The sequence below is a fragment of the Merops nubicus genome, unplaced genomic scaffold, assembly GCF_000691845.1.
Source record: "Merops nubicus isolate BGI_N331 unplaced genomic scaffold, ASM69184v1 scaffold45413, whole genome shotgun sequence".
Classification (NCBI taxonomy): Eukaryota; Metazoa; Chordata; class Aves; order Coraciiformes; family Meropidae; genus Merops; species Merops nubicus.
Window position 1 is genome coordinate 22,709 of NW_008600589.1, and position 22,261 is coordinate 44,969.

At 39.4% G+C, this 22,261-nt stretch overlaps 1 protein-coding gene across 1 annotated transcript in view; it reads right to left on the reverse strand.

Annotated features, from left to right (window-relative positions):
- The window catches only part of OTOA (otoancorin), a 35,578-nt gene extending 15,401 nt beyond the window's left edge, over positions 1–20,177 (reverse strand). The window contains exons 1-20 of the mRNA XM_008937714.1: positions 20,099–20,177; positions 19,742–19,770; positions 19,623–19,653; positions 19,504–19,531; positions 18,532–18,619; positions 16,937–17,068; positions 15,304–15,539; positions 14,991–15,094; positions 12,141–12,247; positions 11,558–11,697; positions 8,964–9,087; positions 8,346–8,561; positions 7,630–7,797; positions 7,171–7,311; positions 6,528–6,583; positions 6,034–6,151; positions 5,489–5,562; positions 4,608–4,743; positions 3,274–3,464; positions 745–838 (exon numbers count right to left, since the gene is read on the reverse strand). Of these exons, the coding sequence (XP_008935962.1) occupies positions 745–838; positions 3,274–3,464; positions 4,608–4,743; positions 5,489–5,562; positions 6,034–6,151; positions 6,528–6,583; positions 7,171–7,311; positions 7,630–7,797; positions 8,346–8,561; positions 8,964–9,087; positions 11,558–11,697; positions 12,141–12,247; positions 14,991–15,094; positions 15,304–15,539; positions 16,937–17,068; positions 18,532–18,619; positions 19,504–19,531; positions 19,623–19,653; positions 19,742–19,770; positions 20,099–20,177 (2,292 nt within the window). The remainder of the gene's footprint in view (positions 1–744; positions 839–3,273; positions 3,465–4,607; positions 4,744–5,488; positions 5,563–6,033; positions 6,152–6,527; positions 6,584–7,170; positions 7,312–7,629; positions 7,798–8,345; positions 8,562–8,963; positions 9,088–11,557; positions 11,698–12,140; positions 12,248–14,990; positions 15,095–15,303; positions 15,540–16,936; positions 17,069–18,531; positions 18,620–19,503; positions 19,532–19,622; positions 19,654–19,741; positions 19,771–20,098) is intronic.
- Positions 20,178–22,261: the final 2,084 nt, after the last annotated feature.

The following is a 22,261-nucleotide window of genomic DNA, read 5'->3' on the forward strand; positions in this document are numbered from 1 at the left end:
AGAATTGAGGATAGGGACTCAATTAATTTATGAGAAACAACTTCAACCTGTTAACCTTTCTTAGACTTTTATGACCTCTCTCTTCCCCCTGCTAGACACCTTCCTTTCACTTGAAGAGTTCTATTCTATTTGGTCAATTATAAGCATTATCTCCTGAGGAAAAGTTGCTGATTGTGCCCACAGATTTCTGCTGAATAATGAGTTCCTCATTCCACTATAGTTCACTTCTATACATAAAAATTATACGAGTCTAAGAACTAAAGAGGAGAAAGAAACTACAAAGTGCAATCCTAAGGCTGTTATTGCTATGGATACTACACTGACCCTAGGGCAAAGGGCTGCATGCGTATACTGTAATTTGGTCAGTATGATCCCATTATTATCAGGATAAGCAGCATAACTTTTATGACTGGAAGGCAGGGGAATGGAAGAAATAACACTGCAAGGTGTAAAGTACTAAAAAGGTTTGAGTTTGAGTCACTATAAATGCTTTTTTTTTTCCCCTACATGACAATGTACAATTACCACTGTATACATGGAAGTAATTGTTTATACCACCACTAATTTCAGGAAGAAATCTCAGAAATTTTGCAGTCAAGTACTTGTGAAACATTAACACGTGGTTCCTTGCCAAGAAAATTACCTACCTAGATTTGCATTCAGGTTACATAATTTAGACTCCATTATGACATTCACAAGTTCAAATCCTAACATTAGATTTTTAAAATTGTAATGAAACAATACCTTTTCTGCAAGGACGTTTAGTTCCCTTTTTGAGAGCAGAGCTGTGAACGGTCCAACATCTAACGTTGTTTCAGCTGTCCAATTGTTTGGAGAGCTGAAGAAATATTTTGGAAAATTATATTAATGAGGAATGTTTGCAATCAAAATTATACTGTGACTACAAAGAAGATGGAGACTCTATTTTTAAAAGAAGTCACATGGAAAAGACAAGAGGTAATGGGTACAAGTTGCACCTAGCGATATTCCCATTAGATACAGGAGGAAAATTTTTCACAACAAGGACCATCAGCCACTGCAATAATGTCCCCACAGAAGTGGGAAATCCCCAACATTGGACACTTTTCAGATTCAGATGGACAGGGTGCTGGCCCATCTTATATAGACAGTGCTTTTTCCAAGAAAGGTTGAACCAGATGACTCTTGAGGTCCCTTCCAACCTGGTATTCTGTGATTCTAAAAGTTCAGAGTTTTCCTTATACTATATCATATAGGAAGCACAGACATTTCTATGCCAATGTGATGATTCGTGCTTATTATCATCAGATTGCATTTTCTCATCTCTCTGTAATATATTGGGCTTTAGTGGAAGTCTCAATATATTCAGAGAAAGCCTTCAAATATTGTGGTAATGGAGCTCTCTCCCCCTCAATAGTCATCGTATTCTTAGCACTACAGTGTTCAAGCAAGGAGAAAATTCTTTTTGAAAAAGAAAATGTACCATTTTCTGTCAGGTTCATACTGCAGTAGTAGGAAATGCAAAATGGTATCAAGACAAGTAAAAATCTCATAACCAAAACTGAAATGATCCTTTTTCCAAGAATCTTATCCTAAGAACCAACATGGCTAATACTTTAAGCAAGCAATACTTGCTTATAAATTAAAAGCAAACAAACAAACCCCTCCTCTATTGCAGTATTTAATTATTTGCAGGTGTACAGGGGCTGTTTTTTGTTGGTGTTGGGCAACTGTAACTTTCCCTGATGTCAGCAGGAGCTGTGGATGCTCAACATTTCTGAAAATTCCAGGCACACTTAGGTGAAGTGGATGCTTTCCCCCTCATTCTGCAAAGACTGAGTCCACTCAACGACTTGGGAAAGTAACTCAGTGTGGTAACAGCCTGCTGATAATGCTGCCTTTTTAAAACTAAGGGACAGAAACACAAAACACAGGTGATGGAACAGGAAATTTAAATCCAGACCTTACCAGCTCTGTATTTTCACTGTCTGCCATTTCAGTCATCTGCAATGTCAAGAGTTACAGGAGGCAGATGTAACACCTTGGAGAGCCACATCTAACATCACCTATGACACTTCTGCATGAGAGATCAATTCCATGACAGGTACCATATCTCTTAAAATAGCATACTAAACTATTTGCAGGAATTTCAGGTCTCAAAAATTTAGTTCAGGTTCAGTTCTGAGTGGTGCTGGATGCCTTAAAAACTGTATGTAGCTTAGCACTATGCAGGTTTGTCCTGTTTGATACAAATCTGACAAATGTTAGCCAACCCCGTTAGTAGCTGACTTAAGAAAGCACTTGGATAAATAACTTTCAGCCTGACAGAGCCTGAAGAAGATGGCAGTAATAAACCTGTTTCTAGTGCATGTTCTCACAAAGAGCTTTATTTGGTTTGGTGCTCCACTATGCGGATGCTTGACTGGACAAATATTTTCTAATTAAAAGAAAATAAAAATATTACTTAGCATAGTGTGTCATGATTCAATAAAGTGGATCTGTATCAAGATTAATGCAGGGATGGGATCTGGCTGAAAATATTGCTATTTCATTACCAGAAAAATGCTGACTAGGAGGAAGCTGAAGGAGCAACTAAAACCATTAGCTGGATCAAGTGACAGACTTCAGGGCTGAAGGGATGGTTAGAAACTATGCATTCAGCCTCTCTTTTCAAATACAAGCTACTTCTAAGAGACAATGCAAGAAAGGAACAGTATATTCTTGCCAGACACAGGCCAGCTTTGTTTTTTGCATAACTGATACAGCAGTGTGGTTCCAAGCAGCCTAATCTAAGTCGTTAATGATATCTAACATGCTGTTTGTTTTGTTGCTTCAATTGGTTGAATTTTATATCCCTCTGCTTCTTCTCTAGCTCTCTCCCATGGCCACAGGTGCTTGCAGTCTTCTTTATTTCCCTTCTCACACCAGCACACTGAGTACCCCACCTCCATTTTCCCATTCTTTGCATTCTTGTGCCATACTTTGCCTGTAATGTCCTTCCTCTTGCCATGCCAGAGGGTCTGTTTGCCTGCCCCTCCTCAAACACTGCACTTTTTCCCCTTTTCCTCTGAGACTTAAGTCATGCAGGGTGGCCCTGGGGTTGTATTTTGTTCCACAGTTATCATGTTACACACAAGAAGAGAAATGTCATTCTAGTTGACAGAGACCCCAAGCTCAGCCAGTGATAGAAGCTGCTTTGTGTTTTCATTGCAGCTCTATCTGGGCAAAGCAAACAGTTGGCATTTGAATGGTTTAACCATCAGCATAAGCAAAGTGGCATATCTAATATCTTACCCATACAACTCAAGGAGTTTGTATTTAATTTCAGTCTTCTGCTCATGGCTGAGCTCTTGGCAGAATTTGAACTGATGCAGGGCTGTAGCCATTGCCCTCAGGGACATTCTGCCATGTAGAAAGGCTGGAGGTAAGTGGCAGATTAGATTTCCAAGTAGGTCGACATCATATTCATCAGCAATGGACCCATTCTGAAACAAGAAACATTTACCTTGTTGACAGAGCTAGTCTTGCCTCTTGCCCTCTATCTGTCAACTGCATCATGACACATTTAATCTCTGCAACCCTTTAAGGAACAAAGACACAATAGTTTGCACTGGCAACTTAATCTACAGTTTCTGCCAAGACTGGTTTATACTTTATGCTTTTAACAATGCAACTGGTGGTATTTAATAAAAAATAATTAAAGCCCAATCTCCTACCACAGTCTCTATATCCAGGTGACCCCGACCACCTGAAGAGGTGGTGCAGGTCTGCCTGGCAGTAGAGCTCTCATGGCCCTTGTGGCAATGGGCCACAAGCTTTTGCTGTCAAAAGGCTCAGCTCTGAGGGGTTTCTCAAACAGCTTCCAAAACACTAGGGATTATATGGCTGGTGAGTATGTTTAAGGACAAAGGGATAAAGGGGAACAGCTTCTGGAGCATCAGGGTTAGCTCCAGGCTGTTCTGGCCAGTTAACTGTGGTCAGCAATGACATTTCATGAGAACACTATGTAACATGCATGGACTCAAGAAAAATTCTTAAGGAAGCTACAAAAAAAAAGTTTCCTCAGGCAGGGAACAATAAATCAAAACAGTACATGGGAAAAGACATAATACAGATGGGTAAGTCAGGAACTCATGTCAATAGTGACTGACATTACAGCATGAAATGTATGTGCAAACAGAGTGCCAGAATGGCTGAATCTGAAAGGACCTCTGGAGAGTGCCTGGTCCATGCTCCTGCTCAAAGCAGTGCAGCTACAGCAGGTTGCTTGTGGCCTTGGCACTAGGAGGTCCTCTGACCTAGGTGATAGTCTAAGCTGCTCTTGCTTGCAACGATGAAGAAATTAGCATGCTGTGTTGGACTCCCAGAGTCCACCAGCTATGATTCCACCACACACACACAGAGCAGGAGAGCTTGTCTCAGACTGCTGTCTGTAGAGAAGAGATCATGAGTGTGTCCATGTGGACTGGAGAGCACAAGCAGGCAAGACAACTGTGATGCACCACCTGACAATAAAGGGAGAGAAAACTAATCAACCACTCTCACTTAGTTTGGAATTGTCAGTGGCTAATTACAGATTACTTCTTTGCAGCTCCCCTTCGCTACTGACCCCTCCCAGCCATACCTACCAAGCACTCCTGGACTTTTTGCAGGACCGCGTTCTTTTTGTGAAGGCCTGGATTCAAAAGGTCCATCTCTGTCTTCCCCAGACTTTCAATGAAGGGGACACACAAAGAGTGCGAAATATACTTCAGGTACTCAACCCTGCAGAAAGAATTCAGATGGTCTCAGAACGCAAACCTGACTTTCATACATCCAGAAACACACCCATAAGATGTGTTATGATGGAAAAATCCAGGGACAAGTCTAGGCTTTGAAAATCATAAACTGGCCAGGCCAGAAAACTCACAATTAATCCAGACCTTACCTTAACTTGCATCTTCTTCCATTTATTTTAGCTGACATCAGCAACAATATAAGCAGCAACATTACAGGGTTTTTCATTGCTGCCAGACCCCTGCATTGCAATTCAGCCTGTACACAGAGCACTTCAAGGGGGATTGATTTCAGGGGTGCAAAGGAACCCATAACTGTGACAAAAATGGGCTATACCAATAGACATCAGTTCTTCAGAATGAGGGTGACAGACCACTGGAATAGGTCACCCAGACAGGTGGTGGAGGCCCCATCCCTGGGGACATTCAAGATCAGGCTGGATGAAGCTCTGAGTAGCTTGATCTAGTTGGAGATGTCCCTGCTTAAGGCGAGGGGGTTGGACGAGGTGACCTTTGGAGGTCCCTTCCAGCCCAGACATTCTATGATTCTATGATTAACTTTCACTTGACACAGATTTTGGGTACAGTCAGTGACCACTTTTTATAAATTGCCATTTGTTTGAATCATCAGTTTTCTTAGGACTGAAAAGGTTATTAAAAAAGTGCTCAGAAGCATTACTCCAAAGGTACTGCTATGAACGCAGTAACTTAAGACATAGTAAGACGTAACTTACGGAAGCACCAATAAAAGGAAGGGAGGAATAGATGCATTGGAAACTTTCCAAAACTTCCATGCCAAACAATTAACCTAAAAGCAACAAAAATTAAAGATCTTAGATATTTGGAAAATTTGAGGAAGAATGAAAACATGGTTTATTACATCTTACAAATTAGTGTATATAAAACTCTGCATATTATCTTCAAAGAACATTTTTCTTTGGTTATTTTTACAGAGACACAGCATCCTATATTTGCATGCATGGAGCACTTGTACGTTTTCGAAACTGATGTAAGTTTCCAAACAGATTGCTCATGAATGAGCAAGTTAGAAGGGCAGTAGAAATTTCTTGTAATTTGTAAGTGACAAATGAAATTGTCAAAATGAAGTAGTGTAACAGACAAATTTGCACATAAAAGAATTAAATGAGATATGTTAACAGACAAGTTGACACATAAGATTTTGAAAAAAATGAAAACAGAATTAAGCAAATTCTAATTTACTTACAGTTTGGATATTGGTTAGTATGTTTATGTACACAAAGACTTCTTTTGGTTTTACCTGATATGGAGAAAGCAGATGAAGATTGTTTTCAAAGAATTTAAAATTGTTTAAAAAAATGTCAGTGCCCATACTTTCAATGAGTTGGCAAGTGACTCCTTTCACAAGCTGTCCTGTGCTGATAAGAAAGGCAAAATTCAATCTTTTGAATATTTAAGCAGGATCTAGTGTTTACTTCCCATAACCTTGTCTTTTTATACAGTTTCTGACTACCTCTTTTTCCCATGTCTTGTAATTGAAATGCTATCAAAAGTAAAAATATAGTCGAATTGGAAACTATTCACTGAGTTTTAAACCACCAAAGCCTCTGCAACACTTTGCTCCTGACTTTGGATTTGGAGACCTTTTTTAATGAGGAAGGTGAATTATCCTGTGGTACCAAGGAATGAATAAATGCAATATAGTACAAAATAACCACTAAGTGTTTATGTTTATTTTTATCTCTCATCACAAAACTAGACTTAAACCCCATTTCAAGAGACTATTTTCCATACCTTAGAAGGTCAACAGGGTAGTTTTTCTTAGACAGTAAATCATACAGATACAAAGCCTGAAATAAAACCCATCATATTTAAAGTTAAGCTTGGGTAATTCAGTTGCAAGATACAGTTAACTACTGTAAGGTTTTTGTATACTTGACTCTCTTCTGTACTCTAAAAGCACTTCTATGGTCCAGTTTGGCCAGCCAAATGATTTGGCATCCCGTGCTAAATTTCTTCCTCACAAGACATCACTGACTAGCACTATAGGATGATGTTAAACATGTCCATGGCACACAAACACAGAAAAAATTACGTTTGAAGGGATCCCTGGAGATCACCTGGTCCAACCTTGCATCTCTTTGGACAGGGCCAAAGGGCTGATTATACATATAAATGCCTAGTACACAGCAGCAGAAAGAGAACATTTTAAAGTCTTTAAGATTCTGCCATGTAAACTCAGCGTATTAATGCTTCCCTGTTTGTAACACTGTCTCAACATGCTGCCTAGGCTCTAAGTGACCCCTGGCTGTTTATGCCAAGATGTATTTGGGGCAGTTCAGTCGTTTTACCTATCTTCCTTGAATGCACCACAACTTTTCCTATTCTCCCATAATACTAAACTGCAGTGGAATGAGAACTGCATAGTATTTTTTACCTGGCTGCTTCTTAGTTCTTTTCCTCTCATCATTGAAGAATTATATCCAGTCTGCTTCCACAAATCAGAAAGAGATATTTCTTTAAAGAAAGCTCCTTGTATATCTTTGACTGTTAAAGAAAAATCCCCAGATGCAGCTATCTAAAGAAAGGAACAGATAAATACATGGCGTTTCAGAACTGATGCCTAGATTTACAAGATTTGCCCTTCTTTCTATTCTATTCTATGTAACATTCCTCTTAAGAGGATAAAGGAAAAACATGTCAGTATTAAAAATGCCACAGGACTAAGCAGGAGAAAGCCTTCAAAACGTACTTGGTGTTTAGAAAAAAACACTGGAAATGTTAACCATTAAACTAAACCACACATCTCAGTGACAACATTTTAAATTGTGTTCCACCTATTTGGTTATTGTGCTTCTGTACAGAGAACATGCTACAAACTCAAGTTTATAATCACCTTCCTGAGGATCCCTTGCTGTTGTGCAGGCGATAAGTCAGATAAGTGTTGGGATGTTGTGCCTTGAATAATCTGAGAAAGCTCCTTTGGGTTCATGCTGTAGAATGTCTGGGTGCTAATACCAGTTACCAACATGCCCATGTGACTAATATTATGAAATGATAAATCCTGCAGAGATAACAGCACAAACAGGAAGTTTTCTAGCATCTGAACAGTAGATATTTTTAAAAGTGGAAGTTAATAAATAAATCAAAGCTATTATTGTTGAATAATTAATACATTTCTTGCCTGGGGATTCACTTTCCTCAGATATCTTTCAATTCAGACAAGACTGTTCAGGGAATAAATACAACAATTTTCTCAGAGGCTACTTTTTTAAAAACAAAACAAAACAAAACAAAACACTTTGGGAAGGACTCTGTTTTCTTCCATTACAGTATATTTGACTATATAGTCTGGGATCTCTGATCATGCAAATTCTGCTTAGACAAAATAACATATGCAAGTGCCAAATGCAAACAGTCATTCTCTCACTAGAGAATTACTTTGAGATGTACAGTTTGGGATGTTTTTATTTGATTCAAACAAATTTTTCAGAAGACTAACAGTATTAAAAAGAAGTCTTGTTCTAAACTTTTCAAAGTCTATGGTTATTGTTGAGAAAAAGCCATTTCACTTTTAAAAATAGAAGGTAGGAAAGCTGTTATCAGAGGTACCTTTTCATAAGAGAGGTATTTACTGGATAAAATCATTACTTGGCTTTTTGCCCACCCAGAGACTTGGTTTAATGTTGCAATTGCACTATGCACTGCTTCAGGTGACAAAGATTCCAACTGACTTGAAGTTAGTCCAACCACAGCATCTGACAGAGATCCAAGGATATCATTCAATGTCTGGTTTTGCATGGCAATATTCAGGAGTTGAGATTTGAGCTAAAGTAAAAACATAAAGCGAGAAGGGAAATAAAAATCTGCCAAGAACCAATTTTCATTAGCACCCAAAACTTTAACTGGAGTTTCTGCAATAGGCACTGACAAACATTTAGTGACCACACGCTTCATAAAGTTTTAAAAACAGAACCACAGTTGTCAAAGGAATATGGAAAGGGAGGAAACAGAATGAGAAAAGAATGTGCACTGTTAAAAAAAAAAATAAATAGGCATCTATTCTTTGCATTATATGATCTAGATTTTCTTCCAATCATTTCTTAGACCCCAGTCATTTTTCACTCCTAGTCCTGAAAACAGAGAAATAAGGTTGGAAAGAAAGGTTAGGCAAGAAGAACAAACATTGTACACACCAGTTTAGGCAAGAAGAACAAACATTGTACCCACCTTCTGAACCTCAGCCTGGAAACCTCTCAACTGATTGCATTTAATCATTTGATGAAGTAAAGCCCGTGCCACAGCAGCATCCACCTGTTCCACACCATCATAAAAGCATACCAACAAACCTAACCTATATAGAAGAAAACACATTAGCTAACTTCTGCTTAATTCTCAGGAAACTGAAATATAGTATGGTATACCCTAGTTGTCCTCAGAACTTGAATAATTTCTGTCTGTCACTAGTGGCTTAAACTACAATCTTCAAAACTCCACATGGTCTGAAACTGAGGTATGAGACATATGCACTGTTCTCTGCATTCAGCTGAGCTCTACCCAGACTGCTTGTGCTGTCAAAAATTTAATCTTCCTGGTTCCATTTGTCTGTAGCTGGATTTTCCCACATAACTTCACTCCCCAGGGCAGAATTTGCAGTATAATCTCTGCTTTGAAAAGGATGGAGGGCTAAATAAGTCTCTAGAAGTGGCTTGCTGAGTTCTTATCTGGATTGAATAGATGTTTTGAACTGTAAACCCTGCTTGGATTCCACATGCAACATAACTCGTTCATGCACCAGAGCAACAGCTAGAGCATTGCACAGTCTCTTTATCACTTCAGGATTAAACAAACCCTGATGTACTTCACATCAAACGTATGACTGGCCGGTGGGTGGAGACTTGCCCAGTCTGAACTGGCGAGGAGAAGGGGTGCTGAGGCTCACTCTGTTAGTTGTACCAACACAGCAGTTTGTGAGGCAGTGCAGTGAACCAGGTGTGGAGCTCATTTTTTCCATGGCACCCGTGCTGTCATACTGAAGTCAGCATTCCCATTAGCCTCTGTGAAGCACAACCACAGCCACAGCTGGTGGGAAGAAGCAGTCGTGCTGTCAAGGGTAAACACCTGCTGTAGGTGGCCTTCTGACTTAAGCCTTCTGCTTACCTGCTGCCACTACCTGCAGGCCTACAAAGGAGGACTGAATTATTCATCACTCTCTCTGGAATTTAAACTTCACAATGATGGTGATGAGTTCATTGGTAGGAAGCCTGTCACTATAAACAGCTACCCTTTGCTTCTATAATTTATACAGGACAAGAACATACAAAGCCCAATTTTCCTGCTACAGTGTCTGGTTTTTAGCAATTCAATGGTGCAGGTATAGGCAGAGTCTAGGCAATGATGTCCAGATGTGAACTAAACCAACAGCAGACAAAGCTGCAACACGATGACAAACTCAGTAAAATCCTGAGGCGCAGAGAAAGGCTTAGCTTTTAGTTCCTCTCGCCCCCCAACAACCTGCTTAGCCATACAACAAAATATTGCCTCAGTAGCCCATCTGAATTCATGGCACATCAAACTGACATACAAATCAAAGAAACATTTATAACTGCATTTTTACAACAAATAATTACCTTATGATGTATTACTTCGTAGCCACTAAGAGTTCTTCATATCCCTTGGGATTAGCAACAATGAATAATACTGCTTCTTAAAGTGCATTTAAATCATCAGTATGGTTAAAAGGAGTAATATAAAATAAGTGTTATAAAAATTGAATATATTAAGGATCATGTAGCATGACATTTCTATCATCTGTGTGAGAATGTGGCACCTCTCATGAGTGGTAAAATAATTTTTACGGTTTCTGACACTGAAATTTAGAGTGTGGGCACAATTCTGCTGTCACATCACTGACAATCAGCAATACTCCATGGAATTCAGGGAGTTACATTGCAATAATGACACGAGCTCAGAAGCCATAAAGCATATTCTCCATTAGTTTAAAACTCCAAGGTATCCCCCAAGGACACTACAAATAAATTCAGACAGTGGTGTCTCAGGACTGAATACATCCATTTATACCACTATGCAAGTGTAAATGTGGAGCACAGCACCTTCTCACAGGTAGCTCACACTCACTGCATATTTGTGAGTAAGAGTAGTTTATTTTATTTTTTATTATTGTTAAAGTAAATTCAGTGCTGATTTGACAGCCCTAAAAATGCAGCTGCCTGCTTACACACATAACAGTCACATGTTTTTAAACGTGGCTCATCTCTACCCTGCAGAACATAAAGAGGGCAGCAGGACAGGCTTTATGCCTCTTCACTTTGTGACATCTTTGGTGACATTCATGCCAATTAAAAACCACTTGCAGTCCTGGCTGACATGAGCTAAGATTTCCTCCTTCAATCCCAACTATAATATGATTTCCATAAAGCATCTCCATCTCCTGTGATTCAAACAGCTAAGGCAACTCATGTCCCACTATCCCAATTTATTTTACTGCACAATGCAATGGAGCTTTGATTGGCTCACCAGATACTGCTGTAATCCCCCCACTAATACTACAGACAACTCCTCACTGCAGAGCAGAAGACAAAGCATTAGCTAATTAGGCAAGCCACCACCAAGAATTCATAAAGTAGCAATTCTTCATTGTTGCTAAACAGGGTTGGATTTCAGCCCAGATTTTTCTGCTGTAAGGAAAAAGCTATGCCACATCAACAATTCCATCAACTACTTACTGCTCACCTCTTTTCTCCTTACTTCTAAATTTGTTCTTTCCATACATTATCATAAAAGAAAAAGAAAAGCACTCTTGCCTGTAGATAGTAGAAGTGTTTCTCATATCAAATCCTGATGAGTTTATTCTTTCCAGGAAAGCTTGTGCAAGCTCTGGTGTGATATCATACACTGTGTCCAACTGCTTTGTTGCATTGTCATAGCTAATGAATAGTCTTATCTGACCAGTATAAATAAAATCATGCATCAGGATTATGAAACAATTGCAACCAATAAAATATGTAATACTAAAATAGTTCAACTTCATTCAAGTTATACAGAAAGGAAAAAGGCAGATTTGGATAATACAGTATTTTTGAAGGCAAAGCTGAGTGAACAATTCTGGCAAACTGTCAAATAATTTGAGGGTTTTCTATCATTGGTCCCTATCTTTCTACACGAACCACAGAAGTCTGATACAGTTAAATAACTACACATTTATGATGAGCACTTTCAAAATCCCAAAAGAGAAGAATATTTTGTTGACAATGGATTTGGATTCACTATGCATTTAAGTACTGAAGTATATACACTTTTTTCATGTTTAAGTTTGCATTTGTGTTCACATTGTTTGTCACTGGCATCAATTGACAATGACACACCCAACCACATTTTGTTACTTACTTCACCGAGTCCAATTTTCAGAATTTCTTCTAATGGCAGATGGACCATATATCTTCCCAAAATCCATAAGCTTTCTGCACTGACCCAAGAAGTGGATTCATTGAACTCTGTTTTGTACAAATAAGTATTCACTACAACATTAAGTAATTATTTTTCAAATATATTGTACTCGGTGTATTACTATTGGTGAATAATATAAAATAAAATAAAATCTGCAAAGCAGAAAACTCTTTAGCAGAGAGAGTCAGGTTCCCTCTTTTAGCCAGGCTTTAGCACCACATTTTAATGATCCCATACGTTTTTTTATGACAACAGTGTTTCAAATGTCTCAGATGTTCTCATATGAAAATAATTCATGTTTTATGTTGTGGAAATAGAAAATGGACTGAGTATAGGACAGGAAAAATTAAACCAATAGTATTAAATATAAAGAAGCATTTTTAAAGTTCAGTTTCCCTAATCAAATACATTGCTTAAGAATACCAGGAACACATGATACTTTGTAACACTTGATATATCATATAAATTTTTTTATTGATGATGCCACTTATTTCAGCAATATCTAATAGTAATAATGGAGAAAATTAAAAATTATTCATACACCTATATGAAAATATAGGAAAAAACACAAAACACTGAATAACAGTTAAAAAATGTCATTCCTTCAATAACATTTTCCCAAGGACTGAAAATTAAATGAAGATATAAACAGCCCTGAGGGAAAAAATATTTATGGATTAGGTGGGTACTCTGAGCCACACCATGTTTTCTGCAAGGTGTCATAATGGGGATGGCTGAACATGCAATACCTCTGAACGTATTCCCTACCAGTGTCAATACCTACAACACTGTTAGAATAAAATCATCAGTGCACTTTGAGGAGTTTTCAGTATCTGAAATAAACCAGCCTAGAAATATCAGATGCTAAGAACCCTATTTAATAAGTGATTTTTTTGAAAGCACAGATTTAAGCTCCTTAGCTGAGACAAGACGATGCTCCCAGTAGACATGTCAAGCCTCTGTTTTTTTAAGTAATATCACCTCCCACTAGCAGGAATATTAAAAGAGTTGAAATATATAATAGAGAAGTTAAACAAAAACTAGCACAGTTTAAGGATGTTGACTGGCCTTTTGCAGGAAAAACTTGCAGTTACCAACCATGGCAGCCGTGATCCCCCCTAAACGATTTTGGTATTTTTAAATAAGGTACAAAATTCAAAAATTACATCCTCCTGTTTTTGCAAGAGCTAGCAGCATGCTTCATCCCTGAATACCCCCGTGGTTTTAATATATGAAACATGATAATGGCTGAGTGACAAATTTTGTAAAAGGTTTGACTCTGAGACACAGAAGCGTCACCTCCTGCTCACTCGGTGATCCAGCCGCAGGGGCTGCCCGACACAGCAGGGAGATGCAGTGTGATGGCAAAGCCCTCTGTGTTTCTGCAGGCACAACAAAGACGTGGCAATGAGCTCTCTGTCACCAAAACCAGTAAAATACTTGGAAACTGGCCCCATAAGCACCACAAATGTGAGGCTTCAAGTTCCTTTCTGCCGAGCTTCAGTGAGGAAGATGCTGCTTCTGCAGCAGCCTGATCCCTTTTCCCAGGTGGTCCCAGAGCTACCCACATATAAAGTTAACGTGATTAAACCAGACTACTGCAGGACTCTTCTGTTGTCCTCCATGAGGACATGTGCTGTGCAGATATACTTAAGGTTGGCTTTAGACTTGCCAACCTGGATGCTGGTAGCAGTCCAGCGCTGCCTGCTCAGGGCTGATGGGTTCTGCAGCCCATACTACCAGAACTAGCTGGTAATCAATCAGTCCACACCTGAGGCCTTCAGGAGCGGATTCACTGTGTCTGCATGGCTTTGCATCTGAAGCAGTAACCAGGAGAGGCAGGGTGATTCTCAGTTCTTCCTGAGCTGGGTGACCTTTTACAAACTAAGGGTTCACTGATGTTTCAGACACAACCAAAGATGTCTGATGCTGTGGGATTTTCCCAGGACTGCTGAGTACCATCAGGCAAGTTCTGCATCTTCTCTTCCCCAGTAATCCACCGGCAGCAATACCACCTCACAGCAGCAGCATGAACTTCCTCTCTACAACATAATGGGTTACTCTGATATTTTGAAAAGGTGCAAGTCCCAGGAGCCAAATTTAGCTCCTGAAATGGGTATTTTGCCTTTCATTCCTAGGGACAGATGAAGAGCATACATATCTAAAAGTCTAAAATGCTCCCACGACAGCACTGCTGGGACGATCAGTGAAACCCAAACACTGGCTCCAATGCGCCAGTGCCACTGTCACTTTACAGCCCCCTCCTGGAGCCTGGCCTGCACTGTCCCAGCTGTGGCACATCTGTTTAAGACACATTAACAAGGCAAACAGATGTGGTAAAATGCCTAAAATCAGAATTAACTTTGTTTCTATCTTGTTCTTTTTCTGAACAAGTCAGTGCCACGTGCAGTAGAACTTTCACAACAACCTGCATTTCTTTCGTATTTTTGAAGACCACATTGGCTAACATATCCCAAGACAGATCTATTTTTCTCGTCTGAATAGGAGTTCAGAAGTGAACAACACGCCTGTGCAGAGTACCTGACAACTGTATCCTATTTCAGTCTTAGAGAAAGGACTTGAGAACAGAGAGCTTGTGTATAGCTCTGCACAGAAGAGACGAAGAGCAACCAGCTTTGGAGAACTATTTGCTGCGAAAAACAATTATATTATGTTCACTTAAACAGATCCAAGTTACATTTGGGAAACATTTCAATACAATGGATAGGCCTTTTGCTGACTATTTTTCTCTTAATAAGCAAGAAAGAAAATAATTTGTATGTAACATACCGCTCATGTTACAGGATTGTTGTAGAATCTGCTTCATCCACCCATACAGAGCTCTCTGTGCATTTGCTGAGGTTTTGTCATAGAGATCCTTGAATACTGTTGATCTAAGTGATATAAGGGCATGTTAGTTCACGAATGAGTTAACTATTTTTTTTTAAAATTACACACATGGACAAATGTTTTTAGAAACAGGAACATTTAAGTAGAAACCTGTATCTGCAAAACAGACTGAGATCATATAATAACCTATTTTTAAAAGTATATATAGTCAGCAAATTCTACATTAATTGTGCCTGGAAAATAAATGGCTTACAAGTTTCGGAAAGCATCCTCCAGCAGAGTGTTTGGGAGGCTCCCGATGACATCAGGTTGAAGATAATTTACCATTGACACACGCAAAACCTGGCTGAGGATATCCACACAGTCCAAAGCACTCAGGGCCAGAAAGCATCTATCCAGTGTTATAAGAAATAAGGTCCTGTTTACTCCTGGGCTTTGAAAAATTCTCTCTCTAGCCTTGTCCCAGTCAAGAATAATATTTCCTATTTCCTGCAAGCAACAAAGGGTTAAAATTATGTCTCTTTGATTAATTCAATATATTGTTCATTCTGAGGCCTGACAGAAAGCACTCTACAAAAAATAGCTGCAAAATACTGTCTGGTTGCATTAGCTCAAATAATTCCTTTCTGGCATTGCCCAGAGACCAGCTTAAATCTGTTGACAAAATCAAAATGAAAACCAGAAAAATAATCCGAATGGCTGAAGTTATAGTGTGTGCTCTCATGGAACAATTAGTTACTTGGAAAATGAAAAGATATCAGAACTGAAAGGGTATTATTTCATATATAATTAACATGTAAGACATCTCTAGAACAGACCTTTTCCCACACAGTATTTCTTGCAGCCGTTAGTACAAACATCCCCTCCACAAGAACGGGCAACATCAAAGAACCAAGCCCAGGCAATAAAGTCACCCTGGTTGAGAATGGATCATTAGGTTGCTCTGTCTCACAAGTCAACATGTCTAGGACAGCCTGTTCAGTGCTGATAGTCCTGGGCCTGGTCATTTTTTTATGCAGTCCTGGAAGAACTGGGTGTGCCGTTAGAGAAGACAAAATTGTCAGCTTTTGAAAGGGCTTATGCTCTCCTGCTCTGGCACCCAGTGCATGCTGCATGCACATCTCTCCTGTGTGCTTTGGCAGGAGGAGCTGCACCACCACTGTTTGAATAGTGGATTATACAGTGTTTGTTCTGGGCAGTCACCCCATGCATATGGGAAAGTGCTCTCCCTTCCTCCCAGATTAATCTCCACCCCGTCAGCAAAACCCAGGCTGTAGGCCCTTCCTCCCAGCCGGGGAGATGCCAGGTGCTCCCACACACCAGCCAGGATCCCAGCCCTGCAGTGGGGTTTCCCTCTGCAGGGCCAGCCCTGCCTGGGTGGCAGTCACTGGCTTTGCGCAAGACTTTGGAAATGACTCACACAGGAAACACAACGGAGGCAAGCAAACTGTATTACGCTGCCTCTCCTCCAAAGTGCCTAACAATTTGTTTGCACACTCCCATAACTCATGAACAAGATAACTAATTTCACCTTTAGTCAGTTTGGCTCCCTTTCTAGCCACTGAAGAGACGCAGGTACTCCCTGAGAACAACTGGTCCTATCCACCTTAGATGCTTGCGCAGGAAGGTAAATCATGCTCTGGAGATGTGGTTCTCCCCACTGATTACAGGGTAAATCCAGACAACTAACTTGGAACCAAACTTATAAACAAGAATGAAATGCAGTAAGTCCAGTCTAAGGAGAGGGGCTCCTGGAATCCAGTCCAAAGCAGCTACGTAACTGCATGGCATGCACTGTGAGACCCCCCCCAGTCTGGCCCTTTTCCCTTTACATAAGCCACTGACAGCAGCTTTTTTTTTTTCTTCACAAGTGCAAAGTGACTTACAAGATGGTCCTTTCTGTTGTTGAAGAGATAGTTCATTGCAGTTTGGAACTGCTGCTGATCAAGTTGTTGAAATTCAGATAGCAGTTGCCTAGGCTGGTATAAAAGGTTCTTCAGGTAACTTTTTATAGACATCTGAAGTATAGAAAAATATACATAATATACATAAAACTCGTATTATTGTACTAGGGGCATCTCATCTAAGGGGAGAGAAGTGCTTAGCTCCTGCACTGTCTGTGTTGTCAATGACTAGAATAACCATATCTAACACAAAGTGTAACCAAAAATAATCTAAATGTAATTCTGACAGTAATTTAAAAATCCTATTCATGGCTTCATGAGAGAGTCTCTTCCAGTGAGCCATTTAAGAAAAATGTCTCAGTTTCTCACATCATAAAACAAGAGTACTAATGCTTTTCTGCTTCACACAGCAGAGTTGTGAAATGGAAACTTTTAAACAGCTCAGAAAAATCAGGTAGACGTGTGCATACTATTATTACTTAAAAAAAGGAAGGAAATGTGCAATTAGATGGGAGGAAAAGTCTGTAGCAGGTTGTAAGGTAAAAATATTCTCTCTCACATCAAGCTGCATTACCAGTTAACAATCTCATGCCTGTTTTGAAAATCTAAGGGGAATTGTAACATTGTAACAGAAAGCACTGTAAGGCTTGTTAGCAACAGACTGGAGTAAAATCCCTACTAATTCCTGACAGAATTATTTCAAAATTGGGTTGGAATTTGAGTTGAAACTGTTCTTTGTTGTCTTTGCTTGGCCTGCATTGCCACCAACAAATACTAATTTAGTTAGGTCCTTGCTGTCTAGGGGGTCTATGCCTGCTTACAGCCTCACACTGCCAATAATTGTCATCAAATGGGCAGTGCTCATCTGGTGTAGGTTGGATGAGCTGTGATGGTGAAACAGAGTTTGGAAAAATGTTCAAGTGCCATAGAGCTACATGGCTGTGGGTTTTTGGGAATGCCTGAGGCTCAGAGACCACACATTTGACACTTACCTTTTTCAGAGTGTGTCTGTGCATGTAGGGTGGAGGGAGGACCTCAGGTTTTGATTAGCAGGTTACAGCTCCTCTTAAACTAGCTCATAATTAATCATGAAGACAAGGGATAAAGAGCAATGACTTCTTCCTATATCACTTCCACATTGATAATTTATATAAACAGAGTTCAGAGGAGCTTTAAAAGATGGATGCATTTTGTAGGATGGATGCTCTGGAGCCACTCATTCCATCAGAAGCAGTGCAAACTATAGCCACAGTCAAAATCTGGGAGAAACCTGTCATTTTATGGAGAAACAGCATGTGTATACCCTCAGCTCAGAAACAATTGCAGAGCCTGAAAAACCCTAATTTCTGCTTTCCATCAGAGGAAAAGCAGAAATATCTTATTTAATATTATTTCTGCCTTGCACAGTCCTGAAACTTTAGGGGAAAAAGACAACCAAATAACCTATTTCTATTTCCTACCTTATCTGCTGCATTGCAGATCTGTTAGTTATCTCTAATATTGACAACTTGGTTTTGGATAGAGAGATAGGTTGGTTTTTAATCGTTTTTTAAATAAAAATTTTAAATGGCACAAACCTGCAGGCTGCTAAGACTAACCATAACTTCCTGGGCATTAAAATATGCCATGACTTTTGTAAGCATGTCTGTTGTCCACACATTAGAACTGTAACAGAAAACAGGACCAAAAATGCCAGTAAAATAATATAACAGTTAAAATAGCAGATTGTAAGACAAAACAAGAATAAGAAAAACAGATATTGCTACTAACACCATAATGACAAACATATTCAGCCTTCTGACCTAACCTAACTAATAGCTGACCTATTTAATGCAATGAAAATCCATGGTTCAATGAGGAATGGGATTAATTAGCTTTTTTCCATCTAACTCCACACCACCCCAACGTGTTGCGATTAATACCATCTCCAGGCATCAGACAAGCTGTGGTGTGGCTAGTCTGGAGCTAGAGCTGCACTTCCTGGCACCTCTTTATGCCTCTTCTAATCTCCTTGTAGAAAGAAAAGTACAGTGACTAATGTCTGCTGCCTTTCCTTCAGCAGAGTCATTAATTCCAGTGTGTCTTCTTTACACAGCCATTGATTTTCTCAAAATATCTAGGAGCGGAATTGCCTTTGAGGCTTATAATGCTCTTTCAAATTTAGAGAAAAGTAGGAAATAATTCAAAAGTCACCAGGAGCTGGAGGAAGTGGGATGGAGCAGAACTGAGAGAGATGGACAGAAAGCTGGAACTGCACCTAGTTTCCCTAAGAAACCATTCTGAAACATATGAACAAAGTTAACTATCAAAACTTTTGAAAACTGTAGCAGATATTTACTCTCAGGCTCATTCTATGCATGGTTTTTGCTTTATCATGAAAAAGAGCTTTTTGCTTGTTAAAAGATAAGACTCCTCATAGGACACCTAAATCAAAGTAATCACATGTGCCAATGGCATTCTATCCATAATGTTCCTGTGGAAATGAAACAGATCATATCTGAAGTGCAAGATACTACTGAAAAATCAAGATGGTGAGAGTAATACATTACCTTTGGAAATTAAGTATATCAAGGAGCGCTGCACATGAAAAATGGAACATAAAAAGTTATGCTGCAATATTAGTTTCATTCCTTTTAGAAATCTAAGTGGAAACAATTCCATACATTACCATTTAGATATTTCCCAGTTATTACTTCCTCCTAAGGAAAAAATTATAAATATATGTAATAAATTATTTTTAGATTATAATATAGAATGTTCGTAGTGAGAGGAAATAAAAATACTAACCACAGCTTTGTGTAATAATGGAGGCAAATCTGTAAAAGATCATATTACTAAAAGTTGATTTAATGTTTTACCATTCAACCGCCTCATACAAAGATACACATATTGTATGCAGTGACTGATACTATATATACACATTTAATACAATTTTGATTAAATATATTTACAGAAAGTAAAAATAAAAGGCTATTAAAAAGCAATCTCAGTTAAATTCTTCACTGGTATAGCTCCACGAAGTCAAGAGAGCAGAGAATGTTATCCTAGTTACTAAATGGCACTGCATCTATTTTACTACACATCAGTTTCTTCATATACAGAAAATACATCCCTCAGAACATGCATCAGGACTACTGGTCTTACCTTCCGTGTTCTGACTGTGTGTAATCTCAGCATGATTCATTGATATCAATAAGAAACATATCTTCAAAAGTCTGGACATTTCTTCTAGTGTCTATTTAGAATCCAAAGATAATTGGATTGAAAAGGAAAATAAAAAGAACAGAGTCAAAAGGCAATATTCACACCAAACTTTCATAGCTGTAAATCAGAGACAGCCTAAGCTATGGAGTGCAGATAGGCATCAGAATGATCTTGAAGTGCTTGCTCCCAAGTTTTTAATTTAGATGTTTTTCCAGGATAGAGATATATTTTATGCAAATACAGGTCCACCAAGGGTGCATGTCCAGCCAGATTTAATACCTTTTTACCAAGTAGCTTTTTTAATTTTCTTCCTAGTAGCACCGTTTATTGACTAAGTCACATTTCACCTAAATATGACTTAAATGCAGTTTTGTTAAAGCAAACAAAGCCTTTTGAACTCAAAGTAGAAAATGGAGGGAGTGAAAAAGGAAATAGTAAAGAAGCTCCAAATAAACCCTAAGCTTTTTCTAGCTCGTCAAGCTGCTCACACAATTACTGCGGACTAAGTCTGGGAGCCTCCACTTGCAGAGCTCTGAGCCCAAATGGCGGGAGGGCCTGGCCCTCTCTCTTGCTCTGTGTCATCCCCGGGTGCTCCAGGCAGGCAGGGTGAAGGAGTGCTCCCCTCCCCTGCCCCTGTCCCTCTGCAAAAAGGGTGAAAATGCCCTGATGCCCTTCTGAAGCAGAGGGAAAGCAACACATTTGGGAAACAGAGTTCAAGACCATGCTACTTCATTTAGACGTGGCAAAACTCCAGTCTTTGTACTCAAGAGAAGCATACCATCCATTTTTCACCACCAGCTAGGACATAGTTTCTATGGAAATAGGTGTTTTAGTAGCTCTTGCGATCCCTGCTGCCCCGTGCTATGTGGCATACAGATCACTGAAAGATAAATTAGCTGGAAGGGCAGTAACAAGCTACCCGGAGCTTTTCACCACGGCGTTACTGATTCTAATCAGAAAAGACTGACAGTCTCACTGTTGTCCTATGTGAAATGAATCTGTTGCTTTTGGTCTAGTTCCTGAAGGACAAGGACCTACCTTGCAATAATGCAGTGGGATGGAAAGGAAGCAGAGAACGAGGAGGACTTGCTCATAGAGGTGTTTCTGCAGCCATGCCCCCTTCGCAGCGCTGAGGACCATGAGCTGCTTCAATCCACATGGAACCAAGTTTACTGCAGAGAGGGTTTTCTGCCTCTGCACCCTCATCCTGGTCCTCTGCCCAGCTGAGAGCATCATCATCCCCACAGGTAAAACAATTAATTAATCTGAGATATTAGATGATGCCCTGGTCTACAGATTGCAGCTTCTTACACTAGGATTAGTCCGCCAGTTTTAACAAATGACAAGGAAGGCCCTGCTGGCCAACTTTGCTCTGACCCTGAGGTGACTTTATTTTCTCTCCCTTTCCTTCATTTCAAAGGTTTACCTGCAGCCACACTGAATTTCTGCATTGCTTTTTGTTGCTGAAGTTCGATCCTTTTTTTTTTTTTTTTTTAAAGTTCTTTGCCATGGCTTGAGTTACAGATCTGAACATCTGATAAACACAAATGGCTTCTTCAGATTGTTTAATCTCACATATCAGCATGGCACTCTTTCACAAAAACGTATTTCAACAGCCTCTAGCAATACTTCATTCTATCACAAATACTTGACTCCAGTCTTGGAACAGGAGTGACTCAAACTGACAGATGATGAAAAATTGAAGCATTAGACTTTAAGAAGCTATCGTCTCTGTTCTGTTTTTGCACACACTGAAACCCTTTTCAGCCACTCTTTTGGGAGCACCAGAGTACGTCTCCCATTCAGACATATCTGGTTTCCTACAAAACAAATTTTCTTGTGTTTGTTTCTCCCTCTGCCCTATTAATTTTGCAGAAAGGTTTGATTACTCTGCAGAGTTTAAATCATGCTACCAATGTCAATCCTGATTTGTTTATTCCAACTCATTCACTTTGATTAGGGAGTGCATTTTAATTAAAGCATGCTAAATCAATGTATTAAGAGATTAAATGCTAAGGAAAGTGCTTTTTTATCCTGACTAACTCTAGTGGACAAATAGCAGGTGCAGAAAAAGTCTGAGATGGCCCTGCTTGATAAGACAAT